The sequence below is a fragment of the Salvelinus namaycush genome, chromosome 31, assembly GCF_016432855.1.
Source record: "Salvelinus namaycush isolate Seneca chromosome 31, SaNama_1.0, whole genome shotgun sequence".
NCBI classification, from domain to species: Eukaryota; Metazoa; Chordata; class Actinopteri; order Salmoniformes; family Salmonidae; genus Salvelinus; species Salvelinus namaycush.
In genome coordinates, this window is record NC_052337.1 from 36931460 (window position 1) to 36952953 (window position 21494).

Below are 21494 nucleotides of genomic sequence, written 5' to 3' on the forward strand. Positions count from 1 at the left end.
AATGTGGAGCATCATTGAAATAATGACTAAAATTGTACACTGAGATCAAATGCAGACATTGCATTGGTTGAACAAACAGTGAGGAGGGGGAAAGAGAGAGTGGGGGAAAGGAACAAAGAATAATTAACATAAGCAATTCAACTATCAATCATAAGCCAATAGTAAGGGATATATGTTTTTCTAGGGAGGAGCAATGTTGTCATTATGAGGCTGTTGACTGGATGCTGTGACTGTGAATGGCAGTGTAAGGTAACCATTGGAGACCCAGAGCAGTTCAATGTGAAAACAGACTGATCCACTCCAGCATTACCAAGGAAAGTCTTCTCAGTGACCATTCGACCAGGTAGGCTCTAAAATACAAAACCTCTTCCCCCACTGCTTTGACAATTATACAATACCTGATGCACAGGATAAATGTGTCATTTTGTGTTGATTTGTATAACTCTGTTATCACTGTGTTATATAGTACTGCTGTTACTATTATAGAAAATATAATAGGATAGATCACTACCTTTTCAAAAGATTTTGTGATATACTGTATGTCCAAGTACAGAATCTGTGTACAAAATGTCCCTTACAGTACATAGATATAGATATGTCAGACCTTCAACATGGTAGCCTAATATTCTTGATGGAAACACAAAACAGACTACATATTTTGAAAGGTTAGAGTGAATAGGATTAGTGTGTGCACTTACAAATGAAAAAAGGTCAGCACTCACTTGAATATGATTTTCAATTGAAGCTTTGGTAATGCTTAACTTGACACTCGGTGTCATAACACGTTATGACAAGGCAATAACCATGTCATAATATGTCATAAGAGCTGAAATAAATTGTTATAACCTGTTATAATATGATCATAACACTGTCATGACACATATATTTAGACCTGTTGTGACATATATTGCGTTATTTTATGGCAGGTTATGACACCTACATAAGAGTGTCAAAACCCACAAAACCTACCACACAAGGCAAAACATTCCAATACGCCTATGTGTCAACAGTATGTTTATGATATATAAAAAATACAACAATTGTTGTTGTGCACACGCTGATGTCAGACATCATGTATTTTTTTAGTCCAAATAAAGTGACACAGGATGGTCATAATGCTTCCTGACTGTGTCATAAAGTGTATTTTCTACAAGTTCTATCAAATATGATGAAAAAAATGACTGTGAAGAATTCAGTACAACAACAACAAAGGATTTAAGAAACAAACTTTCAAAATGAAAGGAAACTTCTTGGCAGGGAAAAAATGATTTGAATAAATGTGGGTTTTGACACTGGGTGTCAAGTAAAGTTATTATTACTTAATGTTTTATAGGATTTCTGTTGGTTCCAAGCACCCGTATTACTTGTTTATACAAGAGGATTTAGAGTTGAGCATGTTCTCTATCTTACTTAGTGTACACGTGCACCATCCCACACTACATTCTCATCAGGTAGAATGGTCTTTCATGATTGGAACTAGGAAAAAGAGGTTACTCGTGTACTGTATAGAAGTGCTGGTGTCGGCAGAGCATGGGGCATGTTCTAGACCTCACATTTGATGAGGTGCCATTTGTTTTGTCTTGTTTGTTTGTTGGCAAAAGTGCAGACAATGTTTTTGAAATGTGCTGGGGCGTGTAATCAGCTTTAATGCCTGTCTGAATGACATAGATTACAATTGACTCTTGACCAACGGTCTGTTTGGTGCAGGGTTTGTTTTGGTTCCCTACAACTAACAGGTACATTGAATTGGACTGTGCTATATGGCTGTTAATGTGCCTTCATCTCATTCAGAACATCCCATTGACAAAACGCTAAAACATATATTATAATTCCTGTTACCTCGGATGACTTTATAAAACTTTTACAATAGGTTGTTCTTAGATTTGCATTCATAACATTTCACCAAATGTTATTCAAGCTTAAGTTTATTTTCTTTTTGCAGGAATCTCCAGTCATGATAGGCCAGCAGAAGCTTCTCCTCCTGTGGGCATGGATGTTGCTGGTGGCAGCACTGTGCCCTGGTGCCCTATGTAAACGCGGGGGTGGATTCAGGGGCTGGGGAAAGGGTACAGGGGTGGGAAGCAAAGGGCCCCCCTCCCAGAGTCATGGCTCCTCCAAGCAGGGGCTGAAGATGGCAGGGGCAGCAGCCGCTGGGGCACTGGGTGGGGCTGCCATTGGCTACGGGCTGGGGTCACTCGGTAGGCCAAGAAATGGCTACAGGGGAGGTGGGTATGGCTACGACGCAGACTCATCCTCAGAGGACCAGAGATTCCACTATCCTGAAGGTCAAGGGTTTCACAACCAGTCTGACTGGCGTCGCTACAGAAACGCTGCTGGCCCCGGACCTGGACCCATGAGTAGCATCCTCCTCACACTGGGATCAATGGTGCCTTTCTTCTTAGGGGACTGGATAAGGGGAATCTAGTCATAAACCATTTCCTTGGAAGAAGATTTTATCTGAATTGCTGGGCCAAAAGACTAGAGTGGACTGCTTTTAAATTCAAATAAATGTTGAACAAGCCCTGATCTTGTTGTCCTTTGGGTTAGTCCCACCATCACCTTTACAAAGCTATACTCAGTCAAACCTCATTACCTCTGGCAAAAGAGATGTCAGAGAGGGGGTTTGTATGTTATTGTGTTGTAAAATCATGTGTCACAGACTGTCAAACTGGACTGTGCTAGATCCTTTTTCAGCTTTATCAACTGTAATAGCTGGATGAAATTAGGGAGGAGGCTGCTGTTTCCATTAACATCTACTTTGCTGTGATTTTAATACTTTTATAAGTCATATTTTGCCTTTGCAATAAATGTGTGATTATTCACTAGCTTTTGTATCTGCAAATAGCAAACATACGTTTTTGTAACCCATTTTAAAGTAATTTCAAACTATTTAATATTATTTTCTATGGAAATCTTAAAATCTCACTTGTCACAGACGTCAATTCAATGTCTATTCCACGTTGGTTCAACATAATTTCGTTGAAATGATGTGGAAACAACATTGATTCAACCAGTGTGTTCCCAGTGGGATGGGAGTGCAGAAACGCCTTATTACTTATCAAAAGGAAACTTGTTATATTCACAACGCTTGGTTTATCTACTCTGGTCCACTATAGTTTAATTTAATAAAATATATATTTCTGTTTCTGTGAGTTGCTTTATTATGTTGGATGTTAATTATTATGCATGTGGCAGTAGTTAAGTTCAGGACCATATAGTGACATGGATAAGTATAGGGGAGGGGATCAGTAAGTAAGAAATGAAACGGCCTTCCCTCTGCATTTGGATTAAAATACTTGAAAATAAACTCAACAGTATAGTACTTCAAGTATAAGCATTGTGTGCCAGGCTTCAGCAAATATTGGAAAAATATTGGAGTTTTTTTTTCTTATCACAGGAACACAAAAGTTGCTTTAAATGAATAATAGGCGTAGTATTCCATTCATAATCAAATACATATTTTTAGTGAATGAGATGAGTTTAGGTATTTGTGTTCTGTTGTAAAGATAGCTTAATGATAATTTTTCATTTAACAGTATGGGAATTGTAACGCTGCCAACTAGCAGGCACAAACCATGTCTGTTCGATTTCCTCACTCAGTAATGACTGTTCTGTAACAATTTCCCGAGGCAACTAGTTTCCTAGTAAGAGATGTCTTTAAATGCTTATATGTGCTCTGTGAGATAATCATGGTAACTGCCCTCGTGTTTTCCTAGACGAGAATGACCGCACATTTTCAATGAGCACAAAAGGAAAAGTGATTGTGTTTTTTGTTTTAGTCATTCTGTACTTGGGAAATGGAAGAAGACAGTCATTTCAGCAAGATAATGGTAAAATTCACCATTGAGTTCGAGCATGGCAAAGTGGTTATTTTAAAACCTCTACAGGATCGGTGTTCCCCCCGTGCGCTAATGTGATTCGCATGACGCTGTAAATAACAAGAACATTTCCCAGGACATTGACGTGTCTCATATGGGCAGAAAACTTAAATTCTTGTTAATCTAACTGCACTGTCCAATTTACAGTAGCTTTTACAGTGAAATAATACCATGCTATTGTTTGAGGAGATTGCACAACAACAACAACTTTTTATCACAGCAACTGGTTTGATACTGTAGTGGCTTCCTTTCCTCTTTACCATAGCCACTGCCCAAGCCTGAAGCGGGTTTGTTTCGTACTCATACAGTCCACACTCAAGGTTTCCAAACGGCCAAACATTCAATGAGATCCAGGGATATGGTGCAACAAAAATGTTTATTCTTCTTATATCTAACAAAAAAATTATTCTCCAATCAACTTAAAGCATAGATTACTTGATATGGAAAATACATAATATGACCTGTCTGTATGTCTGTATGGTCAAAAAACTATACCGCTCCCACATCTAGCAAGGACTCCTTCCCCCGAAGGCCCAACTTCCTGCCTTTATCCTAACACACTTACCACAGTACAATGAATGGGCAAGAGGGGGGGCCAAAAACTAAGTTACACTAACAACAAATGAATATATCTCAATCAGGTAAATATAAATCGTAAAGGTACGTACCTAATATTTCATCATATACATTCATATATTTACACAAATGTACATGGAGCTCTGTATGTTCTGTCTTTTATACAAATATGTCCAAATCGGCTCTAACATAAACATTCACCTCTGAAGGTAAATAATGTACTTACATTTAGTCATCTTGATCTGATTTGTCATCCTGAGGGTCCCAGAGATAAAAGGTAGCATAGTTTTGTTTGATAAAAATACATTTTTATATTCAAATGTAGGAACTGGGTTCTACAGTTTGAACCCCTGCTGTGCCTGGGGAACCACTGATGTACAGTATACGGAAATGCATGAAAAAATTGATTTAATATGACAGACGGTCAACATAATGCTTGTCTGTACATTCTGTGGAACCACACTCTAAAAAGAAAAGGTTCCTGGAGTATCCTTTAGGGGTTCTTCAAATTGAAACTGTGGGGGAACTCCTATAAGTTCTTCGAAGAACCCCTTTTAGTGGATCCTTGAAGAACCTTTTGAAGAACCTTCCGGGGTTCATTTTTGAACTACAATCTAAAAATTAGGGGTTCAACTTGGGGTTCTTGGCATTGAAAATTGCCCCCAAAAGGTTCTTCCAAGAACCCCATAGGAGGTGGGGTTCATCGAGGAACCTTCTTAGTTGGTGGTGGTTCTTGCAGGAACCTAACCGCCCAACTGAAACATTTGGATTTTAATTTGAAAGGACAGCAGGTGCAGGCACTTAACTGAAAAATGTAAAGATCTCCTTAATTTAAGGTAAGGTTTGTCCCTTGTTATGATCGAATTGATATTGTTTTATGCTGATACCATCTATCTTTTCATATTTGTGCAAATCTTTCTAAAACCAAAAATTATTAACATAACATGCACACGACAGAATTCATACCTAGAGTTTTTGTGGTGAACGTGAATGATAAAAACTGTTTTGATAATGGTTTTCATACACACACCTTGTCCATAATGTACACTCTAAAAAGAAAAGGTTCCTGGAGTATCCTTTAGGGGTTCTTCAAATTGAAACTGTGGGGGAACCCCTATAAGATCTTCAAAGAACCCCTTTTAATGATTCCACAAATAACTTTTTGAAGAACCTTTTGGGGTACGTTTTTGAACTACCCCCCCCCCCCCCCCCCCCATTAATAATACGCATAACAATAACACAATATTTTAGGTGTCAGTGTTTATTATGATCTTAGTGGCAAAGCAGAATAAAAAAATCCAAATATGAGGTAAACTCCCAGCAGAAACCCAAGTATAATGGGTTTATCCTCTGGCGTGTTGATGTTAGTGTTGATGTTCTCCGTACCCATAGCTAGAATGATTTTGCAGTGCATGGTGATCAAACATGTTTCCTGTTATATTCATCAGAGGTGTAGGGAGGGTGAAGTCTGTGACTCCAAAACAATTTTTAATATACAGATGATTAACAAAACATGCACATAACAGCATTCATACCTTGGTTTTTGTGGTACATTTCATACTCATACCTTGTCCATAATGTAGAGGCCTATGGGATATTCATTGAAGAGGTAAGGGAAGAGGATGGTAAATGTAATCAGCATAAAATACCAATAGACATACTTTTGTATGCCTCCTCGACTGTTTACCTGAAGACTGAAACAAAAGTGAGTAGTTCAGTCATCTGCACCCAATAGAGCTAGCCTTCAACATATTCTTATAGCCTGCATATTCTTATCAGGATACGGTAAGACCCAGATGCAGACCGTGTCGAAGTAACAATTTTTATAACAGCAACTGAGGCAAAGGTACAGGATGGCAGGCAGGCTCAGGCAGAGATCGAAATCCAGATAGGGGCAAAGGTACAGGACGGCAGGCAGGCAGAGTGGTCAGGTGGGCGGGTTCAGGGTCAGGACAGGCAAAGGTCAAAAACCAGGAGGACGAGAAAAAGAGAGGCTAGGAAAAGACAGGAGCTGACAGGACAAACGCTGGTAAGCTTGACAAACAAGACAAACTGGCAACAGACAGAGAGAACACAGGTATAAATACACAGGGGATAATGGGGAAGATGGGCGGCACATGGAGGGGGGTGGAGACAATCACAAAGACAGGTGAACCAGATCAGGGCGTGACAGTACCACCACCCCCCCTCTAGGGGTGCCACCTGGCGTCCTACCTGGGTGCATACCTGGTTGACCGGGGTGCCTGTGGTGGAAGTCGGCGATGAGGGCTGGGTCCAGGATGTCTCTAGCGGGGAACCAGCACCTCTCCTCCGGGCCATAACCCTCCCAGTCAACCAGGTACTAGAAACCCCTGCCCCATGGTCGAACCCTCAGGAGGGGTCTCACCGTGTACGCCGGATGGCCATCAACGACACAGGGAGGAGGGATGGGCCTGGAAATGGAAGACAAGGGACTGTGAGACACGGGCTTGATATGGGACACATGAAAGGTGGGGTGTATAAGGGTACGGGGCAACAGAAGATGAATAGCAGAGGTGCTAATAACCTTGGAGATGGGGAAAGGGCCGATAAACCAGTGGGACAGTTTGCAAGACTCCACCCGGAGGGGAAGATCCTGGGTGGAGAGCCATACCTTCTGCCCGAGACGATACCGAGGAGCCAGGGTCCGATGGTAATCCGCTTGTCGTCGATACCTGGAGGTGGTCTTGAGGAGGGCCGACCGGGCTTTCCTCCAGGTTACGACGACAGCGGTGGACAAACATCTGGGCAGAAGATATGCCGATCTCCTCTTCCTACTCAGGGAAGAGCGGGGGCTGATACCCCAGGGACTGATACCCCAGGGACCACTCGAAGGGAGATAGGCCCGTGGCAGAGCAGGGAAGGGTGTTGTGGGCATATTCGACCCACACAAGCTGCTGGCTCCAGGTGGTGGGGTTGGCGGAGACCAGGCAGCGCAGGGTGGTCTCGAGGTCCTGGTGGGCTCGCTCCGACTGGCCGTTGGACTGGGGTGGAACCCGGAGGGTAGGCTGGCCGACGACCCAATGAGGGTGCAGAACGCCTGCCAGAACCTGGATGAGAACTGAGGACCCCGGTCGGAGACCATGTCCACGAGAAGTCCATGGATCCGGAAGACGTGCTGCATCATGAGCTGGGCCGTCTCTTTGGCAGAGGGTAGTTTGGGGAGAGGAATGAAGTGAACGGCTTTGCAGAACCGATCCACCACGGTCAGGAGGGCGTGTTGCCATCAGACGGGGGAAGACCCGTGACAAAGTCCAGGGAGATGTGAAACCAGGGACGGTCGGGGACAGGCAGAGGTTGGAGGAGACCAGCCGGAGCTTGCAGAGTCTTGTTCTGTGAACAAACTGTGCATGCGGTGACAAATGCAGACAAGTCCAGGACCATGGTAGGCCATCAAAAACGCTGTCGCACAAAGGCCAGGGTCCGACGGGCGCCCAGGTGGCAGGCCAGCCTGGAGTAGTGAGCACACTCCAGGACTGCGGAATGGACGGTGTCAGGAACAAACATCCGGTTATCAGGGCCCCCCCTTGGGTTTGGCTGGGAACGCTGTGCCTCATGGACCTGCTTCCCTATTCCCCAGCTGAGTGCCGTCACCAGGCATGAGGTGGGAAGGATGGTATCGGGTTCCAGGGTAGTAGTCGTGGGGCTATAGTTGCGGGACAGTGCATCCGGCTTGACATTCTTGGATCTCGGCGGGTACGAAAGGGAGAAGCTGAACCGTGTGAACAACAGGGCCCATATGGCTTGCCTGGAGTTGAGGCAAGCTTGACGGTGCGGAGATACTCCAGGTTCTTGTGGTCAGTCCACACGATGAACAGATGTTCCGCCCCCTCCAACCAATGCCTCCATTCCTCCCAACGCCATCTTCACTGCGAGAAGCTCCCGATTCCCCACATCGTAGTTCCTTTCCATGGTATTGAGGCGATGGGAGAAGAAGGCACAGGGATGTATCTTTTGGTCAAGGGCAGTACGCTGGAAGAGGACAGCCCCCACACCGACATCCAAAGCATTGTCCTCCACCACGAATTGACGAGATGGGTCCGGATGAACCAGGATGGGAGCTGTGGTGAAGCGATGTTTGAGGTCCCGGAACACCCGATCAGCAGCTGGGGACCACGTGAACGGAACCTTGGGCGAGGTGAGTGCTGACAGGGGGGAGGTCAGGGTGCTGTAACCCCGGGTAAAGCGGTGATAGAAATTTGGCAACCCCAGGAAATGTTGCAGCTGCACCCTGGACGTAGGCTGAAGAGAATCCATCACTGCTCTCACCTTCCCGGGATCCATCTGGACACTCTCAGCAAAGATGATGCAACCCAGGAAGGGGATGGTGGAGCGATGGAGCTCGCATCTCTCAGCCTTCACAAACAGCTGATTCTCCAGAAGACGTTGAAGGACCTGCCAGACGTGGAGCACGTGTTCTTGAGGAGAGCAGGAGAAGATGAGGATGTCATCAATGTAGACAAGATGGACCAGTTCAACATGTCACGGAGAACATCATTCACCAGAGCCTGGAACACAGCAGGGGCGTTGGTGAGGCCAAAGGGCATGACCAGATACTCATAGTGGCCACTGGCTGTGTTGAAGGTGGTCTTCCACTCATCCCCCTCTCGTATCCGCACTAGGTGGAAGGTGTTCCATAGATCCAGCTTGGAAAACCCATTGGCCCCCTGGAGCGGCTCGAAGGACGAGGAGATGAATGGTAGCGGGTAACGGTTCTTAACCGTAATGTCATTGAGTCCCCGGTAGTCAATGCATGGGCGCAGGGTCTTGTCCTTTTTCTCCACGAAGAAGAAGCCTGCGCTGGCGGGAGAGGAAGAGGGTCGGATAAATCCAGTAGCTAGGGATTCCCCAATGTAGGTATCCATAGCCTTGGTCTCCAGTCCCGACAGAGAGTATAGACGTCCCTGGGGCGGCATGGTGCTAGGGAGAAGGTCAATCCCACAGTCATAGGGTTGGTGTGGCCGAAGCAACATGGCCCGGGCTTTGCTGAACACCTCTCGGAGGCCCTGATACTCCGCAGGAATGGCGGAGAGGTCTGGGGCACCTTCTGAGTCCACAGGAACACATCCCGGGGCAAGTTGTTCTGACTTCAGGCAATGGGCATGGCAGAACAGTCTCCAGCCCATGATGGCACCAGTAGACCAGTTCATGAGGGGATTGTGTCGTTGGAGGCAGTAGAATCCCAATACCACGGGAATCAGAGGGGACTTGATGAGCAGGAACTAGATAGCCTCGCTGTGGTTCCCTGACACCCATAGGTGGACGGGAGTGGTGCTGTGGGTGACTCGGACTATAGAGCGCCCATCCAGCGCTCTAATGTCCATGGGAATGGAGAGGGGCTGAGTGGGGATGTTCAGCTCGGATGCCAGGGTAGCGTCCAAAAAACTCTTGTCGGCCCCAGTCAATGAGAACCCGGAAAGATTTGGACTGGTCTCCCCACAGCAGAATGGCATGAAAAGGGGTGCGAGCAGGGGAAGCAGGAACGTTCTCCATATGGCCCACCAGAGTCCTTGGTCCTACCGGTGAGCCTGGCTTCTTTAGAGGACAAGAGGACACAAAATGACCAAGAGTCCCGCAATACAGACAACTCTTCGTGTCGATCCTGTGCTGCCGTTCCGCTGGTGACAGCCCAGCCCTGCCTAGTGGCATAGGCTCAGGAAGCAGTAACTCGGCCGTCTTCGGCAAGTCGGGAAGCCTGGGGTCCTCTCGGCAACAAGACCGTTGCGCGCTTCCGGATTGACGCAGAGGCAAGGTGGGATCCCTGGGCGTGCGAGCAAAATCGACTTTCCTCCCCCTCCGTCATTCTCGTAGTCGCCCATCGATTCAGATGGTCAAAGCGATGAGGGAATCGAGATCCGTAGGTAACTCCCGAGCAGCAAGCTCGTCCTTGACCTCCTCCGAGAGGCCGTGCAGGAACATATCGAACAGTGCTTCCTGGTTCCAAGCGATCTCCGCTGCCAATGTGCGGAAATCCACCACATAGTCAGCCACACTGCAGGAGCCCTGCCGAAGCTGGATTAGCCTCCGGGCAGCTTCTCTCCCGGAGAACGGGGCGTAAAAAACCTTCTTCACCTCTGTCATGAATCCCTCCAGACTAACACATATGGCCGGCTGCTGTTCCCATACAGCAGTAGCCCAAGTGAGAGCCCTCCTGGATATCAGCGTGATGAGATCTATCTTGGAGTGATCCGAGGGGAAGGAGGAGGGCTGAAGCTCGAAATGAGGGCACACTGAGCTAGAAACGCCCGACAGGTGCTCGACTCTCCATTGAAGCGTTCCGGTGGGGGGGTAAACGGGGATCCCGAGAAGGTGGAGTAGCCGCTGAGAGGGCACTGCTACCAGCTGGGTTACTGAGGGGCTGTGGGGTTACCACCGGGGTAGGCTGCCTCCCAGACAAATTGCGGAATTGCTCCAGCAAACCGTCCAATATATGGTCATGGTGTTCAGCCAACGTTTGGACCCCTCCATAAGGCCACGAAGCAGTTCCTCATGCCTCCCGGTGGTGGTACCTTGGGAGGAGATGGCGTCGCGCTGCTGGCCCGGGGTCTGCTGGGTCAGTCATGGCCAGTTCGTACTATCAGGATAAGGTAAGACCCAGACTCAGTCCGTGTCAAAGTAACAATGTTTATTACAGCAACAGAGGCAAAGGTACAGGATCAGGTCAGGCAGAGGTGGGAAATCCAGATAGGGGCAAAGGTACAGGATGGCAGGCAGGCTTTGGGTCGGGCAGAGTGGTCAGGCAGGTGGGTTCAGGGTCAGGACAGGACAGGCAAGGGTCAAAAACCAGGAGGGCTAGAAAAAGAGAGGCTGGGAAAAGACAGGAGCTGACAGGACAAACGCTGGTAAGCTTGACAAACAAGAAGAACTGCCAACAGACAAACAGAGAACACAGGTATAAATAAACAGGGGATAATGGGGAAGATGGGTGACACCTGGAGGGGGGTGGAGACAATCACAAAGACAGGTGAACTAGATCAGGGCGTGACAATTTTTACCTCTTTGTTGATTGATTTCCATTGAATTGTGTCCATTTTCTGTTTTAGAAAGATTTTCACAAACATGAAAAGATAAATGGTATCATCATAAAGCAATATCAATTTAGATCATACAAGGGACAAACCTTAAAATTTTTCAGTTAAGTGCCTGCACCTGCCGCCCTTTCAAATCCAACGTTTCAGTTGGGCAGTTAGGTTCCTGCAAGAACCCCCACCAACTAAAGAGGTTCCTCGATGAACCCCACCTCCTATGGAGTTCTTAGAAGATCCTTTTGGGGGCCATTTTCAGTGCCAAGAACCCTAAGGTTCTTCAAAGAACTTTGAGGATCTTAGAAGAACTCTTGTTGAACCCCTAATTTTTAGAGTGCACTTTGGCAAAAAGACACAGAACCCCTAATCAGATGATAGTACCTTATATGGTGTCAGAAATTGCTGTAATAATGTTTATCTAGTGTATCTGCATTTAATTAAAGTCATATGATGTACTGATGAGACTTGCTCCCTCTGCTTTTACACTTCCTCTTTGTCTATGTGACTGACTCATGGTTTTGGACTGACGGACAAAATGCTGTTATTCCATATTGAGTAGTAGACTGAACTAAGCTGCAAGAGACGAGCAGGACAAATGGTTTCGGTTTCTTTTAGAAACAGTGTCGAGACAATGAGCATTGAGAAATGGCCAACATTTCTCTACAAGACCTCACCAAAGGCCAACCGCAGTTTCTTAGTTCCATAATCCTTTGTCACCAACCAGTACTTCCTCACGATATTGTTCTGTTTGTTTGTCACACCACCCAAAGGGGGGCTATACTTTTTCTTTATATAAACTGAGACACAACTCTTCTTTGTTGAGCTCTCAACCATACACCATTGAGGTGATGTTTGACCGGTCTCATTTTTGCAAATCTTAATAAAAAAAGGTTGTTTAAAGAATCTACAGTCTCTCTCCTTTCTGGTTAGATTTTCCTCGACACTTACCTCATGTCCTATCACATAATAACATAAAACAGGTTCAAACTGAATAACATTTTAAGCATTCTATGTACTTGTAGTGTTAGTGTTACATTCATAGATATATCGTAATAGATACACACATACAATATTAAACAGTGGTGTAAAGTACTTAAGTAAAAATACTTGAAAATACTACTTAAGTCTTTTTTGGGGGTATCTGTACTTTAGTATTTATATTTTTGACAACTTTTACTTTTAATTCACTACATTCCTAAAGAAAATGATGTACCGTTTACTCCATACATTTTCTCTGACACCCAAAAGTAATCATTACATTGTGAATGCTTAGCAGGACAGGAAAATTGTCTAATTCATACACTTATCAAGGGAAAATCCCTGGTCATCCCAACTGCCTCTGATCTGGCAACTCACTAAACACTTGCTTCATTTATAAATGATGTCTGAGTGTTGGAGCGTGCCCCTGGCTATACATAAATAAAAGAAAACAAGAAAATGGTGCCGTGTGGTTTGATTAATATAAGGAATTTGAATTAATTTATACTTTTACTTCTACTTTTGATACTTAAGTATATTTTAGTAATTACATTGACTTTTGATACTTAAGTAGATTTAAAACCAAATACTTTTAGACTTTTACTCAAGTAGGATTGTACTGGGCGACTTTCACTTTTACTTGAGTCATTTTCTTTTAAGGTATCTTAACCTTTACTCAAGTATGACAATTGGGTACTTTTTCCACCACTGATATTAAAGCATCATGCATTTGGCATGACCTAACCATAGTGTTTTACAGGACAAAATACAGAGCTCAACAGAGTAGTCTACCAGGAACTACTCTGCAACAAAAAGTGCAATGGAAAAAGAAGTGTGGAAGTACTACAGCAGGTGATCCAGATTGACAGGGGATCATTGCAAATGTTAGAGACACAAAGGAGATTGGCCATTAGAGAAATGGTAAAACAATATTAAAGCTCAAATATCCCCATAAAATGTGGAGGAAATGGTCCTCATTTTGCTGGAAGTTCTTTTCCACTGGCTTCTTTCCTTCATGACCACGGATTGGTTAAAGGACTGGTTATATCTCCACCTACACCTTATTTAATTAACCTATCCTCACAAGAAATCAGTGGCATATTGAGGAGGGGTGACTAGGAAATGAAGCTATTCCAGACAACTGGGACATGGCTATGTGTTCCTGTCTTACTGCAGCAGGCGAGTGCTGCTCAGGACCATGAGGAAGGTGGTTATCAGCTGTACCAGCCCCTGGCCAAGGGGGTTACTGCGACTGTTCTCATACTTGTTGTTGTTGTTGCTGCCGCTGCTGTGTTCAGCTGTCTACTTCTCCAGGAAGTGCTCTGAGTAGTTCAGGTAAAGCTCCACACACTTACGGTTCAATCTTACAATGTATTTTGTTTTTGCAGGAATCTCCAGTCATGATAGGCCAGCAGAAGCTTCTCCTCCTGTGGGCATGGATGTTGCTGGTGGCAGCACTGTGCCCAGGATCCCTATGTAAACGCGGGGGTGGATTCAGGTGACGGGGAAAGGGTACAGGGGTGGGAAGCAAAGAGTCCCCCTCCCAGAGTCATGGCTCTTCCAGGCAGGGGCTGAAGATGGCAGGGCAGCAGCCGCCGGGGCACTGGGTGAGGCTGCCATTGGCTACGGGCTGGGGTCACTCGGTAGGCCAAGAAATGGCTACAGGGGAGGTGGGTATGGCTACGACGCAGAGGACCAGAGATTCCACTATCCTGAAGGTCAAGGGTTTCACAACCAGTCTGACTGGCGTCGCTACAGAAATTCTGCTGGCCCCGGACCTGGACCCATGAGTAACATCCTCCTCACACTGGAATCAATGGTGCCTTTCTTCTTAGGGGAATCTAGTCATAAACCATTTCCTTGGAAGTGGATTTTATCAGAATTGCTGGGCCGAAAGACTAGAGTGGACTGAATTCAAATAAATGTCAGGGGAGTGTTTGTATATAATTATGTTGTAAAATCATGTGTCACAGACTGTCAAACTGGACTGTGCTAGATCTTTTTTCAGCTTTATAAACTGTAATAGCTGGATGAACTTAAGTAGCATGCTGAAAATAATGAATTTTACCATTAACATCTACTTTGCTGTGATTTTAATACTTTTATAAGTCATATTTTGCCATTGCAATAAATGTGTGATTATTGACTAGCTTTTGTATCTGCAAATAGCAAACATACGTTTTTGTAACCCATATTAAAGTAATTTCCAACTAGTTCATTTTATTTTCTATGGAATTCTTAAAATCTCACTGGGCACAGATGTCAATTCAATGTCTATTCCACGTTGGTTCAATGTAATTTCGTTGAAATGATGTGGAAACAACATTGATTCAACCAGTGTGTTCCCAGTGGGATGGGAGTGCAGAACTACCTTATTACTTATCATAAGGATGTCACGCCCTGACCGTAGAGATCCTTTTTATGTCTCTATTTTGGTTGGTCAGGGCGTGAGTTTGGGTGGGCATTCTATGTCTGGTGTTCTATGTTGTCCTTGTTTTGAATTTCTGTGTGTTTGGCCTGGTATGGTTCTCAATCAGAGGCAGCTGTCTATCGTTGTCTCTGATTGAGAATCATACTTAGGTAGCCTGTTCCCACCTGTGTTTGTGGGTGGTTATTTTCTGTTTAGTGTATGTCACCTTGCAGATCTGTTCGTTTATCGTGTTTGCTGTTTTGTTCTAGTATTCGTATTCATTAAAATAAATTATGGGGCCTCCCGGGTGGCGCAGTGTTTGGGTAAAGTGAACATTTTTATTTTATTCTATAAACTACTGACAGCATTTCTCACAAATTCCAAATAAAAATATTGTCATTTAGAGCATTTATTTGCAGAAAATGACAACTGGTCAACAAAGCAGTGTTGTCAGACCTCGAATAATGCATTTTTAAACAACACAATACTAATGTTTTAACTTAGGAAGAGTTCAGAAATCAATATTTGGTGGAATAACCCTGATTTTCAATCACAGCTTTCATGCGTCTTGGCATGCTCTCCACCAGTCTTTCACATTGATGTTGGGTGACTTTATGCCACTCCTGGCGCAAAAATTCAAGCAGCTCGGATTGGTTTGATGGCTTGTGACCATCCATCTTCCTCTTGATCACATTCCAGAGGTTTTCAATGGGGTTCAGGTCTGGAGATTGGGCTGGCCATGACAGGGTCTTGATCTGGTGGTCCTCCATTCACACCTTGATTGACCAAATTTCACAGTGGGTGCGAGACCTGGAGAGGCCTACAAGCCACTGGTCTGACAACACTGCATATTTTTTATTATTTTGACAAGTTGTCATTTTCTGCAAATAAATGCTCTAAATGACAATATTTTTATTTGGAATTTGGGAGAAATGTTGTCAGTAGTTTATAGAATAAAACAAATGTTAATTTTACCCAAACACATACCTATAAATAGTAAAACCAGAGAAACTTATAATTTTGCAGTGGTCTCTTAATTTTTTCCAGAGCTGTATATCTTTATTATTTTTAATAATGCTTTATTATGTTAATGTTAATTATTATGCATGTGGCAGTAGTTAAGTTCAGGACCATGTAGTGACATGGATAAGTGTAGGGGAGGGGATCAGTAAATAAGAAATGAAAAGGCCTTCCCTCTGCATTTTGGATTAAAATACTTGAAAATAAACTCAACAGTATAGTACTTCAAGTATAAGCATTGTGTGCCAGGCTTCAGCAAATATTGGAAAAATATTGGAAGTTTTTTTTTTCTTATCACAGAAATACAAAAAAAATGCTTTAAATGAATAACAGGCATAGTATTCCGTTCATAATCAAATACATATTTTTAGTGAATGAGATGCGACGAGGAATTTGTGTTCTGTTGTAAAGATAGCTTAATTATCATTTTTAATTTAACAGTATGGGAATTGTAATGCTGCCAACTAGCAGGCACAAACCATGTCTGTTCGATTTCCTCACTCAGTAATGACTGTTCTGTAACAATTTCCCCTGAGGCAACTAGTTTCCTAGTAAGAGATGTCTTTAAATGCTTATATGTGCTCTGTGAGATAATCATGGTAACTGCCCTCGTGCTTTCCTTGAAGAGAATGACCGCACATTTTCAATGAGCACAAAAGGAAGTGCGATTATGTGTTTTTTAAATTTGTTTTTAGTCATTCTGTACTTGGGAAATGGAAGAAGACATCAGTCATTTCAGCAAGATAATGGTAAAATTCCCCATTGAGTTCGAGCATGACAAAGTGGTTATTTTGAAGTATTTTAAAGACACATTAAAACAATGCATGTTGTTCTCTATGTTAAAACCAATATAAATGAGTTAATCACTAAATACATCCTTGAAAAAGAAGAGTCATTTATATCCATTCGCCAAGAGAAATAAGTGCACTTCTGATAACAAGGGGACAGGAGGGCATGGAGAGGGAGACTAGATGGGGAGGTAGAGAGATGGGGCAAGAGAGCACAAAAGAAAAATAGGAACAGAAATAGGGATTGATTAATAACAAAACTCTGACCATTCCATACTTAATTATTATGAGTATTTACCAAACAGGCAACTTTTAAAACCAAATACTGCAGACCACATAAGATCGAACATTTATAGTACAAATTAAAATATCATGTGAACTATTATGTAAAGCAGTGGTTCCAAACTTCGGTCCTCCAATAGCCCCAACAGTACACATTTTTATTGTAGCCCCGGACAAGCACACCTGTTTCAACTTGTCAACTAATCATCAGGCCCTCAATGAGTTGAATCCGTTACGTTTGTCCAGGGCTACAACAAAAATGTGTGTGGTTGTGGGTACTCTGGGATTGGAGTTGGGAACCACTGATGTACAGTATAACGCACACGGAAATGCATGAAAAAAAGTGTCAACATAATGCTTGTCTGTACTTTCTGTGGAACCACTTTGGCATAAAGACACTGAACCCCTAATCGGATGATAGTACCTTATATGGTGCCAAAAAATTGCTGTAATAATGTTTATCTTGTGTATCTGCATTTAATTAAAGTCATATGATGTACTGATGAGACTTGCTACTTTTGCATTTATACTTCCCCTTTGTCTACGTGACTCACTCATGGTTTTGGACTTACAGACAAAATCCTGTTATTCCATATTTAGCAGTAAACTGAACTAAGCTGTAAGAGACAAGCAGGACAGATGGTTTCGGTATATTTTAGAAATAGTGTCGAGATATCGAACACTTAAAGTACAAATACCATGTGAAGTATCATGTACAGCAGTGGTTCCCAACTCCGATCCTCGAGTACCCCCTACAGTACACATTTTTATTGGTCCTCATTTTGCTGGAAGTTCACTGGAAGTTATTTTCCACTGGCTTCCTTTCCTTGTCCCCTTTCCTTCATGACCACGGATTAGTTAAAGGATTGGTTATATCTCCACCTACACCTTATTTAATTAACCTATCCTCACAAGAAATCAGTGGCATTTTGAGGAGGGGTGACTAGGAAATGAAGCTATTCCAGACAACTGGGACATGGCTATGTGTTCCTGTCTTACTGCAGCAGGAGAGTGCTGCTCAGGACCATGAGGAAGGTGGTTATCAGCTGTACCAGCCCCTGGCCAAGGGGGTTACTGCGACTGTTCTCATACTTGTTGTTATTGTTGCTGCCGCTGCTGTGTTCAGCTGTCTGCTTCTCCAGGAAACGCTCAGAGTAGTTCATGTACAGCTCCACACACTTACGGTTCTTCAGCTGCTCCACCAATACAGGGTAACCAATCTCCTCAATGCTCACTGTGAGGCCGTCATCCTCCTCCTTACCCTTATCCTCTCCAGCTATCTCCGCAGGGGCTGGGGTGAGAGGCTTCACTGTGTCTGTTCCCTCCTGGTTGCTAGCTGGACTGCTGTTCCCCACCTCAGGAGTGATGGGCAGGCTCTGGCTGTTGGCTCCCTGGGGGTTGTTCCTCTGGTTGTTAGGTGTGGCCTGGGAGTCGCTGCCCTGATCCTGCAGAAGGTCGTTCCTCTTCATGCAGGTATCCATGAAGCTATCGTAGGACTCTGCCCGCGGTGGTACTTTGTAGGTATAGTCCCGGCCATAGTCGTTTTCATCTGTGGAGCGTTCACCGTATTTGCTGTACATGTAGTTGTTGTAGGACTGCTCCTCCTGAGGGTTGCGGAAGTTGAAATGTGGGCGAGGGAAACGCCCAAGGCCATAGCCTACTGCCATACCTGCCACAGCCCCAACCCCTGCGGCCATAAGAGCCTTCTTAGCAAAGCCCTTGGACTGAGTAGAGGGGTAGTGCCCCATATTCTGAACTGAGCGTGAGAAGGGAGAGCCACCTCCCATACCCCCATGCCCACCTCCATAACCATAGCGGGGACTGAGGATCTTATTGTTTGGGTTCCAGTTGGGTTGGTAACCTCCTCCCATCCCTCCACCAGGGTAGCCCCCTGCCTGCCCCCAGCCAGTATTTCCCCCTCTTACTGGGTAACCTCCAGCTGGGTATCCCTGATTGACCCCTCCTCTCCCTGGGTTCTGGTTGGGGTAGCCTCCTGCTGCAGGGTAACCACCCGCTGCTGGATTCTGGTTTGGATATCCCCCAGGATTTGCCCGGCCTGGATACTGCTGGTTGGGATAGCCACCAGCGGCTGGGTAACCTCCAGCTACAGGGTTCTGGTTTGGATATCCCCCAGGATTGACTCTGCCTGGATACTGCTGGTTGGGATAGCCACCTGCTGCAGGATAGCCACCAGCGGCTGGGTAACCTCCAGCTGCAGGGTTCTGGTTTGGATATCCCCCAGGATTGGCTCTGCCTGGATACTGCTGGTTGGGGTAGCCACCTGCAGCAGGATAGCCACCTGCAGCAGGGTATCCACCGGCTGGGTTCTGGTTCTGATTGGTACCTCTCCCTGGATAACTACCTCCTGCTGGGTATGAGTTGGGGTTCCTGTTGGGGCTCTGTGGTTGTCTGGGGTAGCTTCCTGTCTGCGTGTTTGATGTTTTTGATGGCTTTTTTTCTGAACCCCTGTTGTTGGATGACGACTTTTTGCTGCTGCTACTGCTGCCACTTCTCTTGGCCCATGTAGAATCAGTATGAAGTAGAGCCAGGAGGGCCAGAGACACAAGGGCCAGCTCACATAGCTTCCCCATGATGAATGTCCTGGGGGAAAAGATTATGGCGTCATTTACATATTTGGACTAACACAGAACCCAAACCGGCTGCACGCGTGCGCCATCGTGCATACATTTATTTTGTCCCCCTACACCAAACGTGATCACGACACGCAGGTTAAAATATCAAAACAAACTCTGAACCAATGACATTCATTTGGGGACAGGTCGAAAAGCATTAAACATTTATTGCAATTTAGCTAGTTAGCTTGCACTTGCTAGCTAATTTGTCCTATTTAGCTAGCTTGCTGTTGCTAGCTAATTTGTCCTGGGATATAAACATTAGGTTGTTATTTTACCTGAAATGCACAAGGTCCTCTACTCCGACAATTAATCCACACATAAAACGGTCAACCGAATCATTTCTAGTCATCTCTCCTCCTTCCAGGCTTTTTCATCTTTGAATTTATATGGTGATTGGCATCTAAACTTTCATAGTATTACCACGACAACCGGCAACAGGTTCGTCTTTCAATCACCCACGTGGGTATAACCAATGAGGAGATGGCACGTGGGTACCTGCTTCTAAAAAACAATGAGGAGATGGGAGAGGCAGGACTTGCACGCTATCTGCGTCAGAAATAGAAAGGACTTCTATTTAACAAGCTGACCAGACCGGACACGTCTTGTTAGCCCTTGGCAACACAGACGCTCGTTGACACGCGAGCAGTGTGGGTGCAATAACTGAATACCATTGATTTCAACATTTATTTTGCAACGCTCGCGTCGTCAGCCCTGTTAGTCCAATAATCTTTCTGAAGCCTTATTCCCTTATTTCTGTTTTGACTTCAAACTGAGCTAACCCACTCAGGTCACTGACACTCCCGTCGCTGACGGTAAAATGTAAATGTAATTATAAGTATAAGCCTACCGTGTTCTGTTTCCAGAATTTTTTTTACAAGATTCTCCTTAAAGTAACAGAAAATAACATGTAGCCATAGCTGCGGGAAGATGTTTGAGGGGGGGTTGCTGGAAGAAAAAAAACGCCGGTGTTACAGACGGCTATATCGGTCCGCTAATACAGGACTAGTAAAGGCCCAGTATGTGAAGAAAAATAATAATTTCTAAAGAATTTATATTTTTCGGCTTTTATTTCAAGCTAATCAGTAGGCTAAATGTAATAAAATTGGCTACCACGGTGCCATAAAAGACAATACATATCCACGGGAAGATGTACTTGGCTGTGTTATGTATATAAAATATGACATCTCTTTTATCTCAGATATAACTGGAGCGTGAAGGAATATTAGGCTATACACGCAGTTGTATTTTTTGGAAGCGGACCCGTTATTTGCATATTATAATACGGTTTTATTCAATAAAATGGCGCTATAGCGCTTTTCTGCTCGACAGCCCAGGCTGTATGCCACCTGCTACTTATTTACAACGAATGGGAATATCGTAAAATAACATACCCTTGCTGATTCGAGACGATTCTGTTCCTTTTGAAGAAAGTAGTCTTTTCAATCAAACTGTTTCTGTTATGATTCTGTCATTCACTCACTGCTTTCATTCTTTCCAGAAGGGAGGGATCTATTTATCATGGACCACCGCACATAGGCTATTCGCCCCTGTCATAGCACTCATAGCGGTGACGATATTAACACATCCCTGTTATAAGCCATTTAATACGGACTTCAGTTCACTCTATATTTTATCAACATTTAGGCTAGGCTAAGCAATCAATTTGAAATCCGCTGTAATGTGAATTTACGCGCAAATCCCATTCGCTTCCAATGCATGATTCAGCTAATGTCCAATGCATTCAACCATTTTAGTGCTAACAACTTCTTATAGGAATGCTTACTCAATTTATTGCCAGACTGCTACACTTTTTCCACCAAAACCCACTACTGATATTACTCATTGTCCCCACTCAGGGACTTTCCATAGGCCTGCTACTGTAG

General features: G+C 44.4%; 2 protein-coding genes across 2 annotated transcripts; one reads left to right on the forward strand and one right to left on the reverse strand.

Moving 5' to 3' along the window:
* Positions 1 to 1954: 1954 nt before the first annotated feature.
* On the forward strand, positions 1955 to 2425 carry sprn2 (shadow of prion protein 2). Its single transcript, XM_038970142.1, has one exon. It carries the CDS (start codon positions 1955 to 1957, stop codon positions 2423 to 2425), a length of 471 nt encoding a protein of 156 aa, XP_038826070.1.
* Positions 2426 to 17629: 15204 nt separating this feature from the next.
* On the reverse strand, positions 17630 to 19566 carry LOC120026350. The gene has a single exon (XM_038971191.1). The coding sequence runs from the start codon at positions 19564 to 19566 to the stop codon at positions 17971 to 17973; it is 1596 nt and encodes a 531-aa protein (XP_038827119.1). The 3' UTR covers positions 17630 to 17970.
* Between the last annotated feature and the right edge of the window lie 1928 nt (positions 19567 to 21494).